The 20,332-nt window shown below is 46.8% G+C and overlaps 2 protein-coding genes across 4 annotated transcripts in view; one reads left to right on the top strand and one right to left on the bottom strand.

The window, feature by feature from the left end:
• Positions 1 to 254: 254 nt before the first annotated feature.
• POLE2 (DNA polymerase epsilon 2, accessory subunit) lies at positions 255 to 19,455 on the bottom strand. Of its 3 annotated transcripts, none has more exons than XR_009274837.1 (19): positions 19,388 to 19,455; positions 17,246 to 17,346; positions 16,344 to 16,419; positions 14,236 to 14,313; positions 13,470 to 13,563; positions 10,840 to 10,914; positions 10,492 to 10,575; positions 9,945 to 10,001; positions 9,553 to 9,601; positions 8,616 to 8,688; positions 8,019 to 8,191; positions 6,383 to 6,472; positions 6,168 to 6,222; positions 5,771 to 5,830; positions 5,596 to 5,673; positions 5,141 to 5,253; positions 1,684 to 1,860; positions 1,530 to 1,597; positions 255 to 412 (listed from the first exon to the last, which is right to left on the bottom strand). XR_009274837.1 is itself a non-coding variant. In XM_058806910.1 (19 exons), the coding sequence occupies exons 1-19, from the start codon at positions 19,453 to 19,455 to the stop codon at positions 394 to 396; spliced, it is 1,584 nt and encodes a 527-aa protein (XP_058662893.1). In that variant the 3' UTR covers positions 255 to 393. The 3 variants fall into 3 exon arrangements, 2 of the variants coding, with proteins under 2 accessions (XP_058662893.1, XP_058662892.1); XM_058806910.1 differs by having other exon boundaries at positions 5,145 to 5,253; XM_058806909.1 differs by lacking the exon at positions 255 to 412 and having other exon boundaries at positions 1,504 to 1,860; positions 5,145 to 5,253.
• A 7-nt stretch (positions 19,456 to 19,462) lies between these two features.
• The window catches only part of KLHDC1 (kelch domain containing 1), a 26,366-nt gene continuing 25,496 nt past the window's right edge, over positions 19,463 to 20,332 (top strand). Inside the window, exon 1 of the mRNA XM_058807700.1 lies at positions 19,463 to 19,581. Coding sequence (XP_058663683.1) covers positions 19,463 to 19,581 — 119 coding nt within the window. The remainder of the gene's footprint in view (positions 19,582 to 20,332) is intronic.

Genomic DNA, 20,332 nt, shown 5'->3' with positions numbered 1-20,332 from the left:
GCTGCCATAAAACACCTCCCAGATCTTTCCTGGGCATTTCCCAGACAAAGAAAAATCCCACCCCCATTTCCAGGCTCCTTGCAGATAACCAGCTATCCAAGTTCTCCTTATCTTTAATTATTTTTTTATGCTCCTTTCCTGTTTGATACAGCTTGTTCCTCCATTTAACCTTTTTTTAAGCTTTGCCAATTATTTTTCACTCTGACTTTACAATTTATCTAAACTGACACCAGTGCCTTTTCCTGTAAAAGTTTATTTGTGTACAAAACAAATCGGTTTTGACTTTGACATTTTTTATAAAAAGTTCATAATACATCACAAAACTAAGGCATGTAAAAAAAAATACAGCTGGCTTCCCATGGGTTCACTGCCTTTTTTCAGTGCCACAGAAATTCAAAGTCCTTGAAGCTTGCTGAAAATACCAAAGAAAAACAGTATTTAGAAGGTTTATTTTAAAAATAGTTCATAATGTTCTCCTATTTCTTTATCTAGGAAACACTTGATAATGTTTGCAACTATTTAAAGACCTGAAGTATCTCATGGTGTGATATTTTAATATTAAAGTAGAAGTTAAATGGGCTGACCCATTATTAATTCCCTGGGAAGGTTTCTCCAACAAGGAGAAGATAAATTTATGCTTTTCCTCATGGGTTATACCATCATTATTTCAAACAGGTAAATTTTCATCCATTTTAAGCCCTTTGATACATTTTAACACTTTTTTGGTGTTGCAGCTAGCTTTTCTCCAGTCAGTGGAATTAAAAAGTGCAGATTTGAAAATATGTGAAATCAAAGCCTGAAAGTGGCTTCTGGGCTTGATGATTATCACAAAATGAAGCAAAAAATTTTCCTAAATGTAATTAATTTATGTAACAACCATCATCCCCAGAAACAAATCTCCTTCCCAATTAGTTCTCTATCACTGAAAATCAGTCAGTGCAATCATCTCCTTTCACTTTTGAATTGTGCTTCCCATCACTGATATTTGTAATTTCTACATTTATTGCTCCAGTTCTGGGCATTTGGATTTGTTACACTGCCTAAGTATGAAGTTTAAGTTAAGCTGCTGAAATATTAATACACGTTAACACTTTTTTGGTGTTACAGCTAGTTTTTCTCCAGTCAGTGGAATGAACAAGTGCAGATTTAAAAATATATGAAATCAAAGCCTGAAAGTGGCTTCTGGGCATGATAATTATCACAAAATGAAGTAAAATCTTTTCCCAAATTTAATTAATTTATGTAACAACCATCATCCCCAGAAACAAATCTGCTCTCCAGTTAGTTCTCTATCACTGAAAATCAGTCAGTGCAATCATCTCCTTTTACTTTTGAATTGTGCTTTCCATCACTGATATTTGTAATTTCTACATTTATTGCTCCAGTTCTGGGCATTTGGATTTGTTGCACTGCCTAAGTATGAAGTGTAAGTTAAGGTGCTGAAATATTAAAATATTACAATTCTTATGTGGTTTTTATCTTATTTTTATGATAATCAGAAACTCAGCACATAAGAAATAAATATTTACCTGTCTTCAACTGTCTTGTTGGAGGGGTAGAACACCTTGAAGCAAAATCCACTTCTGGGAAACGAGCCCTGTGAAGGAAAAAGGGGGGAAAAATCCCATTTATGAGAGGAAAATGGCAGTGCAGGGGTGATGAGGAGGGAGGGGAGGTGCTCACGGGGTTGATGCAGAGGCACTCGCTGCTGGTGACACTGAAGGGGTCGTGTTTGTCAGCTGTGACCAGCAGGTCTGGCAGGGGATAAACCCTCAGGGAATAATCGTAGGCCCAGAACACGGGGCTGACGTACACGGGCAGCGGGCTCAGGTGGCCCTGCGACAGAATGGTCTTCACAAACTGCAACAGCAACAACAAACCACAAACATTTGGTTTTGAGCATTACACCTGGGATGAAATGGTCTTCACAAGCTGCAACAAAAAACCCCACAAACATTTGGTTTTGAGCATTATACCTGGGATAAAATGGTCTTCACAAACTGCAACAGCAACAACAAACCACAAACATTTGGTTTTGAGCATTACACCTGGGATGAAATGGTCTTCACAAAATGCAACAGCAACAACAAACACAAACATTTGGTTATAAGCATTATGCCTCGGATAAAATGGTCTTCACAAACTGCAACAAAAAACCCCACAAACATTTGGTTTTGACCATTATACCTGGGATGAAATGGTCTTCACAAAATGCAACAGCAAAAACAAACCACAAACATTTGCTTATAAGCATTATACCTGGGATAAAATGGTCTTCACAAGCTGCAACAAAAAACCCCACAAACATTTGGTTTTGAGCATTATACCTGGGATAAAATGGTCTTCACAAACTGCAACAGCAATAACAAACACAAACATTTGGTTTTGAGCATTATACCTGGGATAAAATGGTCTTCACAAACTGCAACAGCAAAAACAAACACAAACATTTGGTTTTGAGCATTATACCTGGGATAAAATGGTCTTCACAAACTGCAACAGCAAAAACACACCACAAACATTTTCTTAAAACATTATGCCTGGGATGAAATGGTCTTCACAAGCTGCAACAAAAAACCCCACAAACATTTGGTTTTGAGCATTACACCTGGGATGAAATGGTCTTCACAAACTGCAACAGCAAAAACAAACCACAAACATTTGGTTATAAGCATTATGCCTGGGATAAAATGGTCTTCACAAACTGCAACAAAAAACCCCACAAACATTTGGTTTTGAGCATTACACCTGGGATGAAATGGTCTTCACAAAATGCGACGGCAAAAACAAACCACAAACACTTGGTTAGAAATAGACGAGGCATTTCTCCCCTGGGATAAAATGGTCCTCACAAACTGCAACAAAAAAAAACCCAACAAAAACAAAAACATTTTTTAAAAATTAAAAAAAAAAAAAACAACCCATAAACACTTGGTTTTAAGCATTACCCCTGGGATAAAGTGGTCTTCATAAACTGCAACAAAAAACCCCCACACACATTTGGTTCTTCACAAACTGCAACCAAAAAAAAAAAAAAACCCAAAGCCACAAACATTTGGTTTTGAGCGTTACACCTGGGATAAAATGATCTTCATAAACTGCAAGAAAAACCCCCACAAACATTTGGTTTCAAGCATTACACCTGGGATAAAATGGTCTTCACAAACTGCAACAAAAAAACCACCAAAAACAAAAACAAACAAAAATTACATTAAAAAAACAAACAGAAAAAAAAAAAACAACCAAAAAAAACCAAAACAAAAAAACCCCAAACACACAAACATTTGGTTTTAAGCATTACACCTGGGATAAAATGGTCCTTACAAACTGCAACAACTCCACAAACACTTGGTTTTGAGCACTACACCAGGGATAAAATGGTCTTAACAAACTGCAACAAAAAAAAGCCAAAAACAAAAAATTAAAAAAAAAAAAAAACCACAAAAAAAATAACCACAAGAAAAACAAAACCCACAAACACTTGGGTTTAAGCATTACCCCTGGGATAAAAAAGTCTTTACAAACTGCAACAAAATAAACAAATCCTCAAACACCTGGTTTTAAGCATTACACCTGGGATAAAATGGTCTTCACAAACTGAAACAAAAAAAAACAAAACAAACCAAAACCAAACAAAAATTAAAACCAAAACAAAACAAACCCACCAAAACAAAAAAAAACCAACCCCACAAACTTGGTTTTAAGCATTACACCTGGTATAAAATGGTCTTCACAAACTGCAACCAAAAAACAAAAAAACCCAACCAACCAAACAAATATTTTAAAAAATGAACAAAAAACTCCACAAACACTTGGTTTCGAGCATAACCCCTGGGATAAAATGCTCTTCACAAACTGCAAATAAAACCCCCCAAATCTTGGTTTGAAGCATTTACTGCAAGCTCAGTTCACCCCTGCACGTGTCAGTGTGGGTTAATAAAGAACCTTTTTAAAACTGGAAATGTTTGGGGTTTTTTTGTATCTCATTCCTGCTGATTATTAATGATTTCCAGAGTAAAGCAGTGAGCTGCTCCTTCCTTTCTTCAGTTGTGGAGGTTTTAATACACAAAGGCCTTTTTAAAGGCCAGCATTTGAAGATGTCACAATTATCTCATCAGTCAGACTCTCCAGGAGAATCCCTTACCTGTTCCTCCAGCCCAGAAAGCACCAACACTGCCACAACTCTCATTTTTTGGCTTTTATTTTCCTTACTGCTTTCCAGTTAACCACACTTAAAAAGTCTTTTCCCTGAACTGAAGAAATCCTTTGATTCCCAGATGATTTTCCTTTCTTTGGGACAAAATTTCCCTCTCTCTTGTTTCTTTTCCCACTGATGGCTGAATTAAAATAGGCCAAAAAGGCAGAGGAAAAGTGGAGTATGCAAAAAAACAACCTGCAGAAAGTGCTGCAATTCCACATTTCCTTCCCTTGCAAGAGGACAGGGAAGAGTCAGGAATTGAAATGTGCCCCCAAAACCAAGGTAGCTCAGTGTCCATGGGGTGTTCACAGAAACACTCAGCTAAAACACCTTTCTGAGGCAAACAAACACAGAAACTCCTGTAAAACAAATAAAACCTGACTCCATCCACCACTGCAATCAGCCAGGACTACCTGGATGGTTCTCATCCATTATTTCAGTCAATCCCCTCAGCTCCTGCTGTGGATTCATTAAGTGCAACCACAACCCAGAGCTCACAGATGGGTGAGAAGCAGAATTTCAATTTCAGCTGAGGAGACAAAACAAGCAGATGAATTTTAGAGGAATTTGCTGCTCTACTGCAAATGGCACTGGGTAACCAATCAAATCTTTAAAAAAATTGTGATTTCCATTCAAATTTGCCTTTAGGAATCAGTGTTTCTTGGCAGGACATTGAGGTTTGGTTGCTGCTCTGAAGTTCTGTGCTCAAGGGCAGCTCCAGTGTGATAGAGTCACTCAATCCCACCTTAAACTATCATGGTTTGAGTTATTTTGCTGTCAAAATGTCAAGAAAAATAAGAATTCTCAATGTATAAATCCTTCTCACAACCCCTCTGGGTTACTCATGCAATGTGGCACAAAAATGAGCATCAGAGCCCCCAAATCCAGCCCTGCTGATCAATAAAATCAAAAATCTTGGCAAAAATTGGTGAATTAACTCACTCACATGGTTGGGAATGTCCATGGTGCTGCTTGGGAAGCGAACACAGTTCCTGCACATTTTGTTGACCAAATCTTCCCGGAAAATAATGATTTCCTGGGTGCAGTACTGAACCCTGAGTGAAAACAGCAGGGAAATTAATTCAGGTTAACCTGAAAATGAGGGAGATGCATTAGAAAGTTGATCTCCCTCTAATACAGACAATTGAATGAAAAGAATACTTTCCCTTATGATGCTTTTCAGCAGGATTTTTATATTCAATATCATTTTCTTAGCACTACATCCTTTCTTCACTGATTTTTTATGTCTTAGTGCATTTAAAACTAGTTACAATTCATGAACGTGAAGAGTTCTATTAATTTGAAAAATTTAAGGCAAATTTTCCTCAATATTTACATGCTTTGAAAATTATATTTGCACATAATTTATTTTATAAAATTAGCAGTTACATGGTTACCTGCAGGGATTTGTGGTGAAAACTGAAAATGGCACCAGCTGTCTGAATTCCTGAGTGATATTTTCAGCCAGGGGAGGTCTAAAATAAATAACAGAGGTATCAACAAAGACTCTTACCATCTTTAACTCAAATTTCACTCAAAATTCCAAGATGTCAGGAAGGGAAGCAAACTGACCTTGGTAAAATGGAACCAGGCCCAGGATCTTCAGGACCAGGGACAAACACAAATCGGCTACTGCAAAAAAAATAACCAGAAAAAAAAAAAAGTTTAACAAATCACTTTTGTATAAACTGATCTAAAAACTGGGTCTGATGTTCTGAATTCAGAGAGCAGGAGCCAGGGAAGTATCCCAGGGAGAGACCTTGGCTCCCTCCTTAGCACTTTCCATGCCCAAGCTATTTTAGATAAAATCAAGCTCACCCTGCTCCCAAACAAAGCTGCAGGCCTGTTACAAAAGCAGCTTTTTATCTGATCACAGCTGCCTCACAAGACACAGAAAATAGGGTAACTCTCAGCTTCTGCAAGCAATTAAAGGCTTCACAAAATAAACAGATTTCCCCCTGCTCTGTACCTTTGGTGGATGCTGGGATATTCACATATAATATCTGCCAGAGCCTTCAAAGAACCTGGGAAAAGCAGGGCACAACACCTGGTTAGAAATAAACAAACAAACACACCTTGGGTGGATCCCCCTCTGCTGAAAGGGTTTCTTTTCTGCTCTCTTCATTTGTTTGCCAGCATGATTTTAACTCAGTGCACGTGTCTGGCTGTTTGCAAGGACCTCACCTTTCAGGGACTGGATTTGATTTTTGCCATATGGTGCAGATGAAAAATTTCCACAGAAGAAAAAGCAGGTGGGAGGTGCAGAGGAATAACCTGGGAGAAGAGAGGATCTGTGAGTATCTGTACCCATCTGTGCCCGTCCACTTCCAGCACCCAGCCCATCCCAGGAAAAGCAGGAACTCAAACAGCACTTCAGGCTCTGCTGCTATTTATACACCTGACTGATTTTCTTGATCCAGGCTGTTTTCAGCTCAGAAAGGGGATGGCAATGCACAAATGTCACTTTGAGGGAGCCCTGTGGCATTTCCAGGCTGAGCTCCAGCAGTGTTTGTGTGCATCCAACTCCTGCCCCAGCCACAGAATCACACCAAGTGCAATTATTATAAATAATGCCATTTTTAAATGCATTATTGCCTTCAAGAAGAAAACAGCAAACAGGCAGCATTGGGCTGCTATTAACCTCCCTGATCATCCCAATTTAAGGGCTCTCCCAACATCCAATTCCCCCTCTGGCATGACAAAGCAACAGTAACTGGAATTGCCTGAGCAGCTTGAGGATCTGATGAGTGCTCACAACCTCACCCATTAACTGCTTCAAAGCAAAGGGGGGGAAAAGGAAACCTGATTCCCATCCCTGAAATAAAAATAGAAACAGCTACTCAGGCATTCATCTCACACCCCAGTTCCTCTCCATTTTCCTGACACACAGAATCACACTTGGATTTACTTCACTGCTTTTCAAAGGGCTGGTAAATAGAACAGAATTGCTTAGCCCAGAGAAATGGCTCATCAATATTTTCCCTTGCTCTCCCCCACAGCTGCTCGTTCAGTTGACAATTAAGGTTATTACTGGCCTGTGAAAGTCTCAGAATAGCAAATGCAAGGTGAGCATCCCTGCCAGGGGAGCTCAGCACACAAAGCTCAGGGAGCAAAGTCCCTCCCTGCCCTCAGCACCTGCAGGCCTGCCTCGAGCCCAGGGTGCCCAGCTCTGATCCAGACACTGAACTGGTTTGGAACTCCTGCATGACTCTGCTCATTTGTGTCCAGCTCCCTTTTGCTGAGCAGCAGCCTCCCACCCTGAATTCTGGGCTGGTTTGAAACTCACACTTCCATGGTGCCCCAGGCAGGAGGGACAGGCTGTTCCCAAACTCAAGGAGCAATTCAGAAATGCTCCTTTATATTGCATAAATGTTTTATCCAGTGCTGTCCCCATTACTGATCCCAGAATCCTGCAGTGAGTTGGGCTGGAAGGGACCTTAAATCCCATCCCATCCCATCCCACCCCTGCCATGACAGGGACACCTCCCACTGTCCCAGGCTGCTCCAAGCCCATCCAGCCTGGCCTTGGGCACTGCCAGGGATCCAGGGGCTGCTCTGGGAATTCCATCCCAGTCCCTCTCCACCCTCCCAGCCAGAATTCCCAATTCCCAATCTCCCATCTGGCAGTGGGCAGCAATGCTCATCTCCCTGAACTAAGGAATTAATCTTCAGGTTAAGCCCAGGAAGAACTTTCAGGAGCAAGGGAAACATTCCTATCACAGCCCAGAAAATGGCTCCTGGTCAAAACCCTATTTGTACTGAGAATTTATGGAAACAAATCAGGCAAACAAGGTTTAGAGTGGAAGCAACTCTCACCTACCTGAAAACATCATGTGAAGCTTTTCCAGCACCTCTGCTTGGTCCAGCCACACATCAGACACAAACACAAACATGGCATCCTCATTCTCCTGCTCCAGCTGCTTCAGCTTGGCAGAAGCCTTCACTGATGTTGAGGAAGGGCCTCCAAAGAAGTTGATGTTCCCATAGAAGGCTCTGCAGCATTGAAATGCCCCAGTCAGGATCCCAGCATGGTTTGGGTACAAAGGGACTTTAGAGCTCATCCCATTCCAGTGGGATGGGATCCATTCCACTCCCACTGTCCCAGGGATCCACTCTCTCAGCAACAAGGAATTTATGATTCCCATGGAACAGTTGCCTGGCTTGGCCATTGAGAAGGGTTTACATCCCAATTTCCATTAATAAGCACAACCCAAAGGCTTTTGGAAGGGTTTTTCTGCCAACCCTACAGTGCCTCCAAGCCCAGAACTGCTTTCTTAAAATGGGATTTATTTTAAAGCATTTGGGGAGGAGGAAGAATAACAGACTTGAATGTCAGAGAAATTACAAAATAACAATGATCTGACTTAGAAAGCCCAGGGAAAACATGGAGTGAGGCTGCCAAAAGCCACTTTTGTACCTCGTGGTAGCAGAAGGCTCAGTGGGCGGAAATCCAAAAGCGTTCACATGGAAAACTTCATCTTCATACCAGCCTAGGAGGTTTTGGAAGAGCAAAACAGCAAAAGAACCCTTGAGTTTTTCTAAGAGCATCATGTCCCAGACATTAGTCAGAGCTGGCAGCCGTGCTGCACTGCCAGCCCCAGCCTCCATCAATCCCTCTCTGGGGGCAGCAGAACCAGAGCAGGGAATGAGCTGGGTGGAAAAAGGGCTGAGAAGGAAATCAACTTTGTTTTTAAACCCCAGCTATTCCTGTGAGTGGATTTGCTGCACAGCCACAGAACAACCCCTGAAGCACACAAGGATTGCCTGATTTTGCTGGCCCCATCCCAGTGCTCCTCCTTGTCTCAAACCCCACTGTTGAGAACAGAAGGAACTTGGTGATTTATTTATTTATTTATCCCCACTCTCATTTCTGCTCCCAGCTTCTTCCTACAAGCATAAAACACCCCAGAAAACAGACTGAGATCCTGGATCTTGCACAGAGGAACATTCCACAGACAGAAATAGCCTCTTTTTTTTTCCTCTCTTTTTTTTTTTTTTTTTTGCTAAAACAAGGCTCCAAAACTGCAAGCTCTTACATCATCCTAATGAGAAGCCTCATTAAAAAGCTTTGCCAGCACAGAGCAGTATTTTCAGATCATTAAATCGTTCCTCTGGTTATTCCAGGCTGTCTTCCTAATCCACTCATAACTTCTCCAAGCATGCTGGGGCCAATCCTCAAAGCTGCTCACATTCCCCAAAACCCCCAAATTCCTCCTCTCTGCCTCCAGAGTCACAGCAAAAAGCTGAAGGCCAAAAATCTCAGTGATGGTCACCAAAATGAGACTTCTCTGCTCAGCCACAGCTTGAGCAGAATAATTTATTACAAGCTAAAACATAAACCCAGTCTGCTTTACCTTCTGCCAGAACAAAGGAGGATTCAGTGTATAACCCACTGTGGAACTGGTGCAGCAAGGTTAAGGAATGTATTTTTCTTAAAGTAAGTTTTTGAACCAAAATTTTGCTAATGGATTTGGACAGCACTGAAAGGTCACAGGCTGCCTGAAGAGCCTGGAAATTCCCTGGTACCTGAGCAGGTAAGTCCAGAGAGAGCCCAGGAACTGGAGCAGGCTCTGCTTCCATGGGGAGGGAAAGTCCAATGTCCAAGGGAAAGGCAGGACAAGGAATTGCAAACGAAGGAGAAAGAGCTGCAGCTCCCAAGATGGAATTCTGAATGGTCAGCATTGATTTGCTGTTCCATTTCAGATCCTGCAGCTCTACAGGAAATTCCATCACAACAAAAGGATATTGCTTTACTAAGGTCTAGCTGCACCACTCCTGTGGGGTCTTCTAGGAAAAACTTCCCCTACAAAACAGGATTCATTAATAAAGCAAAATATACCAGACACACAAATACTTCAATCAGAAACATCTATCAGTCAGCATTCAGAAATCATTTGGTTGGTTTAATGTTTTAAGACGGCAAGAAATGAAAATAATGTCATTTATAGGAAATGTATCTCAGCAGCTTCCCTGGGAGCTGCTGCAGTTGGGATTGCTGGTGTTCCCCTCCCTAAAATCACAATGCAGGGCACTGGCAACTCCAAACTCAGCCACTGGAAGCTCGAGCCTCTCAAAGGGACAAGCCAAAAAAATCCTCACTGCTTCTGGTTGCTGACATAAAAATTTTATAGTGGGAAGACAAATAAAGACATTTCCACACACACTGGCACTGAATGCTTGTGGAAAAGTCTCTCAGAATAAGTCAGTGTGAGATATTTAAGTTTTCTCATTTTTAATGCATTACAGTACTGAGTGAGCTGTGATCAGAGACCCCACAGCATAAAGGAACTCACCTCCTTGAGCTGAGTGATCATCCCCAGCACAATCACTTCTCCCACCTTAGCTGGGCTGCCCAAGAGAGTCTCCACTGTCTTTAGCTGGGGTCAAAGACAAAGAATCCAATCAGAGTCAAATCAAACCCTCCAAACTCAAACTCCCTTGGTTGCTTTTTCCCCCAAAGCCCCACAGAGGACATGGCTGTGCATGAACACCCAGCTGAGCCAGAGGATCCAGGCTCATCACCAAAATCAGAGCCTGATTTCTGAATGTGCCTTAGGAGCAGATTCCCAATAGCGGCTGCTAGCATAAAGAACTGCTGTCATTATTTGGATTAAAACTGGAAAGAACTCCCAACTTCTTACCTGGAATTTGTTCTTGCTATCATCAGGATGAGCATCCACTGGTGAAGGAGTGAACAGCTCATGTCTGTGAGTCCTCTGCACAAACCAAAATTGAAGTGACTCAGTTTAAAAAGAAATGAGCACCGCCAAAAAGGCAGTTTGCTACAAGCACTATGCAAAACAGAAAGTTCTTCAGAAAGAAGAAAGTAAGAACTTCAGAAAGTTCTTACTCCGTCCAACAACTTTTAATAATTCTTTTGACAAGAACTTACTTCCAAGAAACAGATGATCAATAACACCAGATCATAAAACTAAGCCTAAAAAATGCACGAGGTAATAAAATAAGCCTAAAGAAAGTGAGCAGGGTGTGTGTGGGAGGAGCAGGGTGTGTCTGGAGAGAGCAGGGTGTGTCTGGGAGGAGCAGGGTGTGTCTGGAAGGAGCAGGGTGTGTCTGGGAAGAGCAGGGTGTGTCTGGAAGGAGCAGGGTGTGTGTGGGAGGAGCAGGGTGTGTCTGGAAGGAGCAGGGTGTGTCTGGAGGGAGCAGGGTGTGTCTGGAGGGAGCAGGGTGTGTCTGGGAGGAGCAGGGTGTGTCTGGGAGGAGCAGGGTGTGTCTGGAGGGAGCAGGGTGTGTGTCTGGAACGAGCAGGGTGTGTGTGGGAGGAGCAGGGTGTGTCTCTGGAAGGAGCAGGGTGTGTGTCTGGAAGGAGCAGAGAGCAGGGTGTGTGTGGGAGGAGCAGGGTGTGTCTGGAAGGAGCAGGGTGTGTGTCTGGAAGGAGCAGAGAGCAGGGTGTGTGTGTGGGAAGAGCAGGGTGTGTCTGGGAGGAGCAGGGTGTGTCTGGAGGGAGCAGGGTGTGTCTGGAGGGAGCAGGGTGTGTGTGGAAGGAGCAGGGTGTGTGTGGGAGGAGCAGGGTGTGTGTGGGAGGAGCAGGGTGTGTGTGTGGGAGGAGCAGGGTGTGTCTGGAAGGAGCAGGGTGTGTGTGGGAGGAGCAGGGTGTGTGTGGGAGGAGCAGGGTGTGTGTCTGGAGGGAGCAGGGTGTGTCTGGGAAGAGCAGGGTGTGTCTGGAAGGAGCAGGGTGTGTGTGGAAGGAGCAGGGTGTGTGTGTGGGAGGAGCAGGGTGTGTGTGTGGGAGGAGCAGGGTGTGTGTGGGAGGAGCAGGGTGTGTGTCTGGGAGGAGCAGGGTGTGTGTGGGAGGAGCAGGGTGTGTGTCTGGGAGGAGCAGGGTGTGTGTGGGAGGAGCAGGGTGTGTGTGGGAGGAGCAGGGTGTGTGTGGGAGGAGCAGGGTGTGTGTCTGGGAGGAGCAGGGTGTGTCTGGAGGGAGCAGGGTGTGTCTGGGAGGAGCAGGGTGTGTGTGGGAGGAGCAGGGTGTGTCTGGGAGGAGCAGGGTGTGTGTGTGGGAGGAGCAGGGTGTGTGTCTGGGAGGAGCAGGGTGTGTGTGGAAGGAGCAGGGTGTGTCTGGAAGGAGCAGGGTGTGTCTGGGAGGAGCAGGGTGTGTGTGGAAGGAGCAGGGTGTGTGTGGAAGGAGCAGGGTGTGTGTGTGGGAGGAGCAGGGTGTGTCTGGAAGGAGCAGGGTGTGTCTGGGAGGAGCAGGGTGTGTGTGTGGGAGGAGCAGGGTGTGTGTGGGAAGAGCAGGGTGTGTGTGGAAGGAGCAGGGTGTGTGTGTGGGAGGAGCAGGGTGTGTCTGGAAGGAGCAGGGTGTGTCTGGGAGGAGCAGGGTGTGTGTCTGGAAGGAGCAGAGAGCAGGGTGTGTGTGTGGGAAGAGCAGGGTGTGTGTGGGAGGAGCAGGGTGTGTGTGGGAGGAGCAGGGTGTGTGTGGGAGGAGCAGGGTGTGTGTGGGAAGAGCAGGGTGTGTGTGGGAGGAGCAGGGTGTGTGTGGGAAGAGCAGGGTGTGTCTGGGAGGAGCAGGGTGTGTGTCTGGAAGGAGCAGAGAGCAGGGTGTGTGTGTGGAAGGAGCAGGGTGTGTGTCTGGAAGGAGCAGAGAGCAGGGTGTGTGTGTGGAAGGAGCAGGGTGTGTGTCTGGAAGGAGCAGAGAGCAGGGTGTGTGTCTGGAAGGAGCAGGGTGTGTGTGGGAGGAGCAGGGTGTGTCTGGGAGGAGCAGGGTGTGTGTGGGAGGAGCAGGGTGTGTCTGGAAGGAGCAGGGTGTGTCTGGGAGGAGCAGGGTGTGTGTCTGGAAGGAGCAGGGTGTGTCTCTGGAAGGAGCAGGGTGTGTGTCTGGAAGGAGCAGAGAGCAGGGTGTGTGTGGGAGGAGCAGGGTGTGTGTCTGGGAGGAGCAGGGTGTGTCTGGAGGGAGCAGGGTGTGTCTGGGAGGAGCAGGGTGTGTGTGGGAGGAGCAGGGTGTGTCTGGGAGGAGCAGGGTGTGTCTGGGAGGAGCAGGGTGTGTGTGGGAGGAGCAGGGTGTGTCTGGGAGGAGCAGGGTGTGTCTGGAAGGAGCAGGGTGTGTCTGGAAGGAGCAGGGTGTGTGTGGGAGGAGCAGGGTGTGTCTGGAAGGAGCAGGGTGTGTCTGGGAGGAGCAGGGTGTGTGTGGGAGGAGCAGGGTGTGTTTTTGAGGAGCAGGGTGTGTGTGGGAGGAGCAGGGTGTGTGTCTGGGAGGAGCAGGGTGTGTCTGGAAGGAGCAGGGTGTGTCTGGAAGGACAGGTCCCTCCCTGGCTCTGACCTGCTGCAGGATGGAGTAGCGCTCCCGGAACAGCTCCGCCTTGTCCCGGGCAGTCCCAAACAAACTCGGCCTGGGCAGGTCAGTCATGGCCAGGCTGCAGGGAACCAACACAAGCCCAGGGTCACACAGGGATATTCCCACAGCAAGATGAGTTACTGATCTGAAAGGCCTGGGAGGCTGCAAATGCCGCACCCTGATTTGGGCACATTCCCGCTCAGGATCCTGAGTTTCTGCATTTCTGCATCCATTCCATTCCCCTCTAACTCACAGGCCTTGAGATTTATCCTTCCACCCAAAGAGACCTCTGCAGAAATCCATTTTAAAAAAAGCAGTTATGCCTTTAAGCAGTCGTGAACAAAAGCATTATTCCTGCAGTTTCTCACCAGCTGCTCCTAATTTTTCTTTGTTACTGTTTGGAGCTCTCCTTAGAAACTCCCCAGGGCTTCAGAGAGCTGCAAGATACAGACTAAGAAATAAATACAGGCAACAGACAGATCAAATTTATTAAAAAAATAAATTTAAACAACCCGATGTGAGAAAAAAAATAACCCCAAACTACCTTTGGTGATGTACGACCTTAGCCTTACTGTCTTTTTTATTCATTACGTGGAATAAACTTGGTTTATGGTCTTAAACATTTATTGCTTTTCTCACTCAGGCTTCAGCTGAACAGAGCCAAGAGGGAAAGATTAAAACCAGACTTATCCTATAGAGGTTTTGTTCTTAAAACAGAAAGTGCTTGAAATTTAAAATATTGCAGACTTACGGCAGGAACTTCTTTCTTTCTGAATTATAAATAAAACGTGGGATGTCAAAGGCTCCAATAATGTTGAAAACATTTTCTCTGAAATAAGAACAGGGACAGATTAACTGCATGTTACCTTCCAAGCAAAACCATTCTGTGATTCCATGAAGTGGGTGAAACAAACTGACAAATATGTTCAATATCATCACCACTTCTCTTTCTATTTTATTTTCTATTTCTTAGTCTATTTTCTTATTCATCTTTTAGTTAAATAATGAAAAAGACTTGTCCCTGTGATCTGTAGAGCTTTTCCCTTCAGGACTCTGCACTGAGAATCTGTACAAATGGATTTCTCTTCACTTCTGGAGCAGAAAAAAACCTACATTGAGTCTAAAAACGCACCACAAAGAAGAGTCACCCTCACACCATCTGCATCATAAAGATTCCAAAGGCAAGGAGCAAAGCTAAACCCAAATTTTCTCCATCCTGAGAGGCTGGGGGATGACAAGATCTAATTGACATGCCCAGCAAACCATCTCTTTTCATGCTCTGCATCAATGATGTGAACACGAAAGGAAACACATCCATCAGCATCAAAATGTTCTCAGAAACTCCAGTAATTGCTCCACACTTTGTTATCACAGAAGGGAAATCAATCAGGGCTTCAAAAAACTAAACAAAAAAGCAGGAGCAGGCACCCCAGAGGAAAACTTCTCCTAAGTGCTTTCAGAAAAGAAAGGAACAAAGCAGCAACTTGAGATAACTTTCATCTAGAGCAAAGCAAATACAGCATGGCCAGAAGTGTTGGTTAATATTCCACCTGCAGCACACCCAGTACAACCCCAGGAGCTGAATTCCAGAATTCCAGGTTCTGTTCAGGGCCCCTGGAGGCCCAGCCATGAGAACAAAGGCTCTGAGGAGCAACCTGGTGATGCCTTGTGCAGGCAGCCCTAGAGCAGAGGCTGGATGGAGCTCCAGAATAAAGCAGGGATTCATTCAAAGCATCTCCTCCATGGATCCACCTTGGGCAGCACCAGAGCCCAGCCAGGGCTGCACCCAAGATCAACCAAAATGGCCCCAAAATGCACGGCCGGGCACGGGCTCTGTCCCTGGGATCAGCTCTGCTCCATTTGCACCTTGCAGTTCATTGTCCCATTCCAGCTTTAGCCCCTGCAGTCCCACCCTGCTTGTTTTTCTCTCTCCAGCCCACGGGGTTTGTGCTCTGGGGCTGAGGTTTGGGTCATTTGTCCTTGGTGCCCAGCTGGAGCAGGAATTGTTTTGTCTCCCTGCTCTGTGCACAGAGCTCAGAACTGCACCTCATCAGAACCATCCCCTGATATGGAGCCCAGATCCTCACACTAACGCAGCACAGAATGTGAAAAACATAAAAGCTGAACCTGAGGCATCAACTCCATCACTGCCCCGGGGAACTTTTCCATGAAGAAATGTTCCCAAATTCCAATCCAAACCTGCCCCGGCCCAGCCTGAGGCCGTTCCCTCTGCTCCTGTCCCTGTTCCCTGGAGCAGAGCCCGACCCCCCGGCTGTGCCCTCCTGGCAGGAGCTGTGCAGAGCCACAAGGGCCCCTGAGCCTCCTTTGCTCCAGGTGAGCCCCTGCCCAGCTCCTCAGGGATTCTGCAGCCCCTGCCCAGCTCCTCAGGGATTCTGCAGCCCCTGCCCAGCTCCTCAGGGATTCTGCAGCCCCTGCCCAGCTCCCTTAGAGTCTCCTGGGGCTCCCTGTCTGAAGGGAAATTCAGGTTGGATATTAGGAAGGTTTTTTACAGAAAGGGTGATGAAGTTCTGGAATGGCTGCCCAGGGAGGTGGTGCAGTCCCCATCCCTGGGTGTGTTTAACAAAGCCTGGATGTGGCACTGGGTGCCAGGGCTGAGTTTTTGTCTCCCTGCTCTGTGTACAGAGCTCACCATCCCCCTCATATGAAGCTCAGACCCACACACTAAAGCAGCACAGAACGTGAAAATCTAAAAGTTAAACCCTGAGGCATCACTGGAGCAAAGGCAAAAGCACAAGAGAGCAATGCCTGCACACAGTGCCTGGCACTCCTGTCCCCAGGAGGAACAAGGAAATGCCAGCACTCCCAGAAGTGCCCAGAACATTTGTAATGTCACCCTACATGGCCTCATCCGGGGCACGGCTGCATTCCTGGACTGCTGCTTCCACCAGGGGCTGCTCAATCATGTTGGATGACACTGCAAAGAAAAATCCCAAGGGTTAAACCTGCAGCAAGGAAGGAAGTGAGTCTCCAACATCTCACATTCAATGGCTGAGTCTCCTCACAGGAACACACACAAATAATTCATGTAATGGCACACAGATGGATCACTTAATATTGCCACCAAATGGACACATTCCACTGGGGAAAAAATACCCCAAACATGCAGAACAAGACAATTATAGTTTATGCAAAGCTGCCAAATATATCACAAATGTGTTAGAGCAGAGCTCTCACATTCTGCAGGTTAATTTGGTTCCAGAACATTATCACAAGGATTGCTGCCTGAATTATTCCAACACAGTTCTAGAGACAGGCATATTGTTGTTTTCATTAATTTATATTGATAACTTAAATGAGTTTGAAGGCCTCCCCACACTCATAGGTAAGAATTCCTACAAAATATTCCATTAAAATATTCCTTCAAAATATTCCTTCAAATTATTCTTTCAAAATATTCATTCAAAATATTCCTTCAAAATCTCCCATCCATTCCTGCCCTCTGGCAGTGGGAAGCCATTCCCTGTGTCCCATCCCTCCAATGTGTAAAAAAATTTAAAAATTTTAATATTTTAAATTGCAGTTTCAGGTACAAAGATGTCCAAACAAACTTTTAGTAATTGTCACATTGTTGCAAATCTCAGTGTTTAACCAAAATAAAAGGCAAAAAAATACATTTATCTCAATCAACCCTTTATATCACAAAGACACCTCAGTGCCTCTGCTGCCAGTCACTGTCTTTGTCTTGGTGACATCAGAAATGCCAGGAAAATTGGCTCAAGAAAAAGAAATTGTTTACTTACAAGGCTGTTTTTCAACTGCATCGATGACATTTTCAATTATTTCATCAAGTTCTCCCTCACTGGTAGACTGGAAAGCTTCAGTGAGATACTTGAGGGCATCCCTAATCCCAGAGGAGAAAGCACAAAAAGCAATCAATGTTCAATAGTTGACACAAACTGTGCTGATTTTGGCAGGTGTGCACATCAGCACCACGTGGCTTGTGGTTAAAAAGCAGAAATAATCAGAAATAATTAGCTCTGTATAATACCACGTTGGTTTAAGTCAAAGAAAAAAATCATTGGGATTGAAAATATCAGGGAAAAGATGTGGAGAACCTCAGCCTCACACAAAAAATTTCATGTTGGAAGGGAATTCTGGAGACCCTGTGGTCCAACCTTCCCCTGAAAGCAGGGTTTGGGTTATGCTGCCCAGGGCCCTGTGGAGCCAAGCCTTGAGAGCTTCCAGTGGGGGAGATTCCAGCATTCTCTACTCCATCAACTTCAAAGTTGAATTAAATTTCAATGAAGAATTAATTGTCTCTTGCCCTGCCACTATGCATCCTTGAGAACACTTCTCACTTTTAGGAAGACTGGGATTAGCTCCTCATGAATCTTCCCTTCTTGAGGCTAAATCAACCCAAATCCTTCACATCCACTCCAAGCCAGGTTCTCTGACCTTCTAATCATGGAATCCCAGAATGGTTTGGGCTGGAAGGAACCTTAAATCCCACCCAGTGCCACCCCTGCCGTGGCAGGGTCACCTCCCACTGTCCCAGGGTGCCCCAGTGCCCAGCCTGGCCTCGGGCACTGCCAGGGATCCAGGGGCAGCCACAGCTGCTCTGGCAATCCCAGCCCAGCCAGGAATTCCCAGTTCCCAATCTCCCACCCATCCCTGCCCTCTGGCACTGGGAGCCATTCCCTGGCTCCTGTCCCTCCATCCCTTGTCCCCAGTCCCTCTGCAGCTCTCCTGGAGCCCCTTCAGGCCCTGCCAGGGGCTCTGAGCTCTCCCTGGAGCCTTCTCCTCTCCAGGGGAGCACCCCCAGCCCTCCCAGCCTGGCTCCAGAGGGGTCCCAGCCCTGGAGCAGCTCCATGGATTCCTCTGGATCATTCCAGCAGCTCCATGTCCCTCATTTTGGACTCCAAATCCGGGCGCAGCCCTGAAGCTGGGATGTCACCAGAGCAGAGCTTCCAGCTTGTCCTGCTTCCCCACAGCCTCCAGCCCAGGACCACCTCTACAGCCCCCACAGGACCTGCTCCAGCTTAACAATATATTTGAAATTGGAGTTATTTTAATTCTCAATAACACAAGATTTAGAAATCAGGTTCTTCCCTCAACCTTAGTCAAGAGTCCCACATTAAAAATAACAATTTTCTTAATAATGTCATCTGCTGGCCAGCCCAAGTGGCATTTTGGTGATCAGCCTGACCTTCAAAGTGTCTCAGCTCGGGGAAGTGTGGAGTCAGGAGTTCTGGACTTGTGCTCCTCTCTAATGAAAGTATCAGGGCACTGTCCAAAATAACCACATCCCAACCATGACAGAGAGGGAATTTTATTGATATTAACAAACACAAGAAAGAAAGGGAAAATAAGAGCGATGGGAGACCAAATCTCTTTTAATCATGACACCTTCCATTGCAAGCAGGAATCCCTTCTCATTGACCTTGGCATCTCTAAATAACACATCCCATTATATTGGAAATAAACCATTCCTGTCTTTGGAAATGCCATTCCTTCCTCTAGCAAAGAGTGCTGAGCACAAGACACTCAACCAAACACCCGGCACCAGCATCAGGGAGGGCTGCAAGGGGAGACCATGGTGGCATGGTGGCCTTTGGTGGCACCCAGGGTCATGAGAGGGATGGATGGACGGACGGACGGAAGGAAGGAAGGGGCCCGCAGCAGCAGGACCGGCTAAAGTGGCTTTGGAGGAGCCCTCAGAGGCCTCTATGCGGGGGAAGGAGGAAAAGCGGGGAAAGGCAGCCCCGACTGCGGGGGACGCGGAGCGGCCCCGGCCCCATCCCCATCCCGCACCGGCGCTCCCCGGGCCCGAGCCCGCCCGGGGCCGATCCCTGCGGGGCCGGAGCAAGATCTAGGACCGGACCAGGGTCCGGGACTGCAGCAGGGTCTCGGGCCGATGCAGGGTCGGGCCCGGCGCTACTCACGGGCGCAGGACGAGCCCCCGCAGCCGGAACGCGGAGCTCAGGCGGCGCCGCAGCCGCTCGGGCTCCATGGCGGCGATGGCGCCAAACGCGGCCGGGCCGCCCCCTCAGGCCGGGCCGGCCCCGCCGCGGGAGGAGCCGGGCACGGCCCCGCTCAGCCCGGGTGGGCCCAGCGCCGGTGCCAGACCCGGCTTGGGGCAGGGATTGTCCCTGGCAGGGGCTGCAGAATCCCTGAGGAGCCGGGCAGGGGCTGCAGAATCCCTGAGGAGCCGGGCAGGGGCTGCAGAATCCCTGAGGAGCTGGGCAGGGGCTGCAGAATCCCTGAGGGAGCTGGGCAGGGGCTGCAGAATCCCTGAGGAGCTGGGCAGGGGCTGCAGAATCCCTGAGGAGCTGGGCAGGGGCTGCAGAATCCCTGAGGAGCTGGGCAGGGGCTGCAGGATCCCTGAGGAGCTGGGCAGGGGCTGCAGAATCCCTGAGGAGCTGGGCAGGGGCTGCAGAATCCCTGAGGAGCTGGGCAGGGCTCACCTGGAGCAAAGGAGGCTCAGGGGCCCTTGTGGCTCTGCACAGCTCCTGCCAGGAGGGCACAGCCGGGGGGTTGGGCTCTGCTCCAGGGAACAGGGACAGGAGCAGAGGGAACGGCCTCAGGCTGGGCCGGGGCAGCTCAGGGTGGGCACAGCAGGAATTTCCCCATGGAAAGGTTTGTCCAGCCCTGGCACAGGCTTTCAGGGTGGTGGTGGAGTCCCCATCCTTGGAAAGATTTAAACATCATGTGGATGTGGGATATGGGGACATGGGGCAGTGGTGGCCTTGGCAGACTCCACATCTATAGAGGAGATCCTACCTCAACAATTCCCCGATTCCATAAAACACTTGCTGTGACAGACACAAGTTACCCAATACAATTATTCATACTGTCACTTTGTTCCTTTGTAGCTCACAATATTTCTC

Source organism: Ammospiza caudacuta, chromosome 6 (genome assembly GCF_027887145.1).
Source record: "Ammospiza caudacuta isolate bAmmCau1 chromosome 6, bAmmCau1.pri, whole genome shotgun sequence".
Lineage (NCBI taxonomy): Eukaryota > Metazoa > Chordata > Aves > Passeriformes > Passerellidae > Ammospiza > Ammospiza caudacuta.
The sequence above is the reverse complement of the archived record's forward strand: the minus strand, read 5'-3'. Positions and strand labels throughout refer to the sequence as shown.

Bases quoted from the DNA above. Each gene is read 5' to 3' on its own strand.
- POLE2 (XM_058806909.1), bottom strand. From the start codon at position 19,455: ATGGAGCCCGAGCGGCTGCGGCGCCGCCTGAGCTCCGCGTTCCGGCTG. The intron at 10,915-13,469 runs GTCAGAGCCAGG...TGGTTTGTGCAG, and splicing joins GCTACTCCATCCTGCAGCAG to AGGACTCACAGACATGAGCT. The intron at 6,473-8,018 runs GTAGGTGAGAGT...CTCTTCTCCCAG, and splicing joins GCTTCACATGATGTTTTCAG to GTTATTCCTCTGCACCTCCC.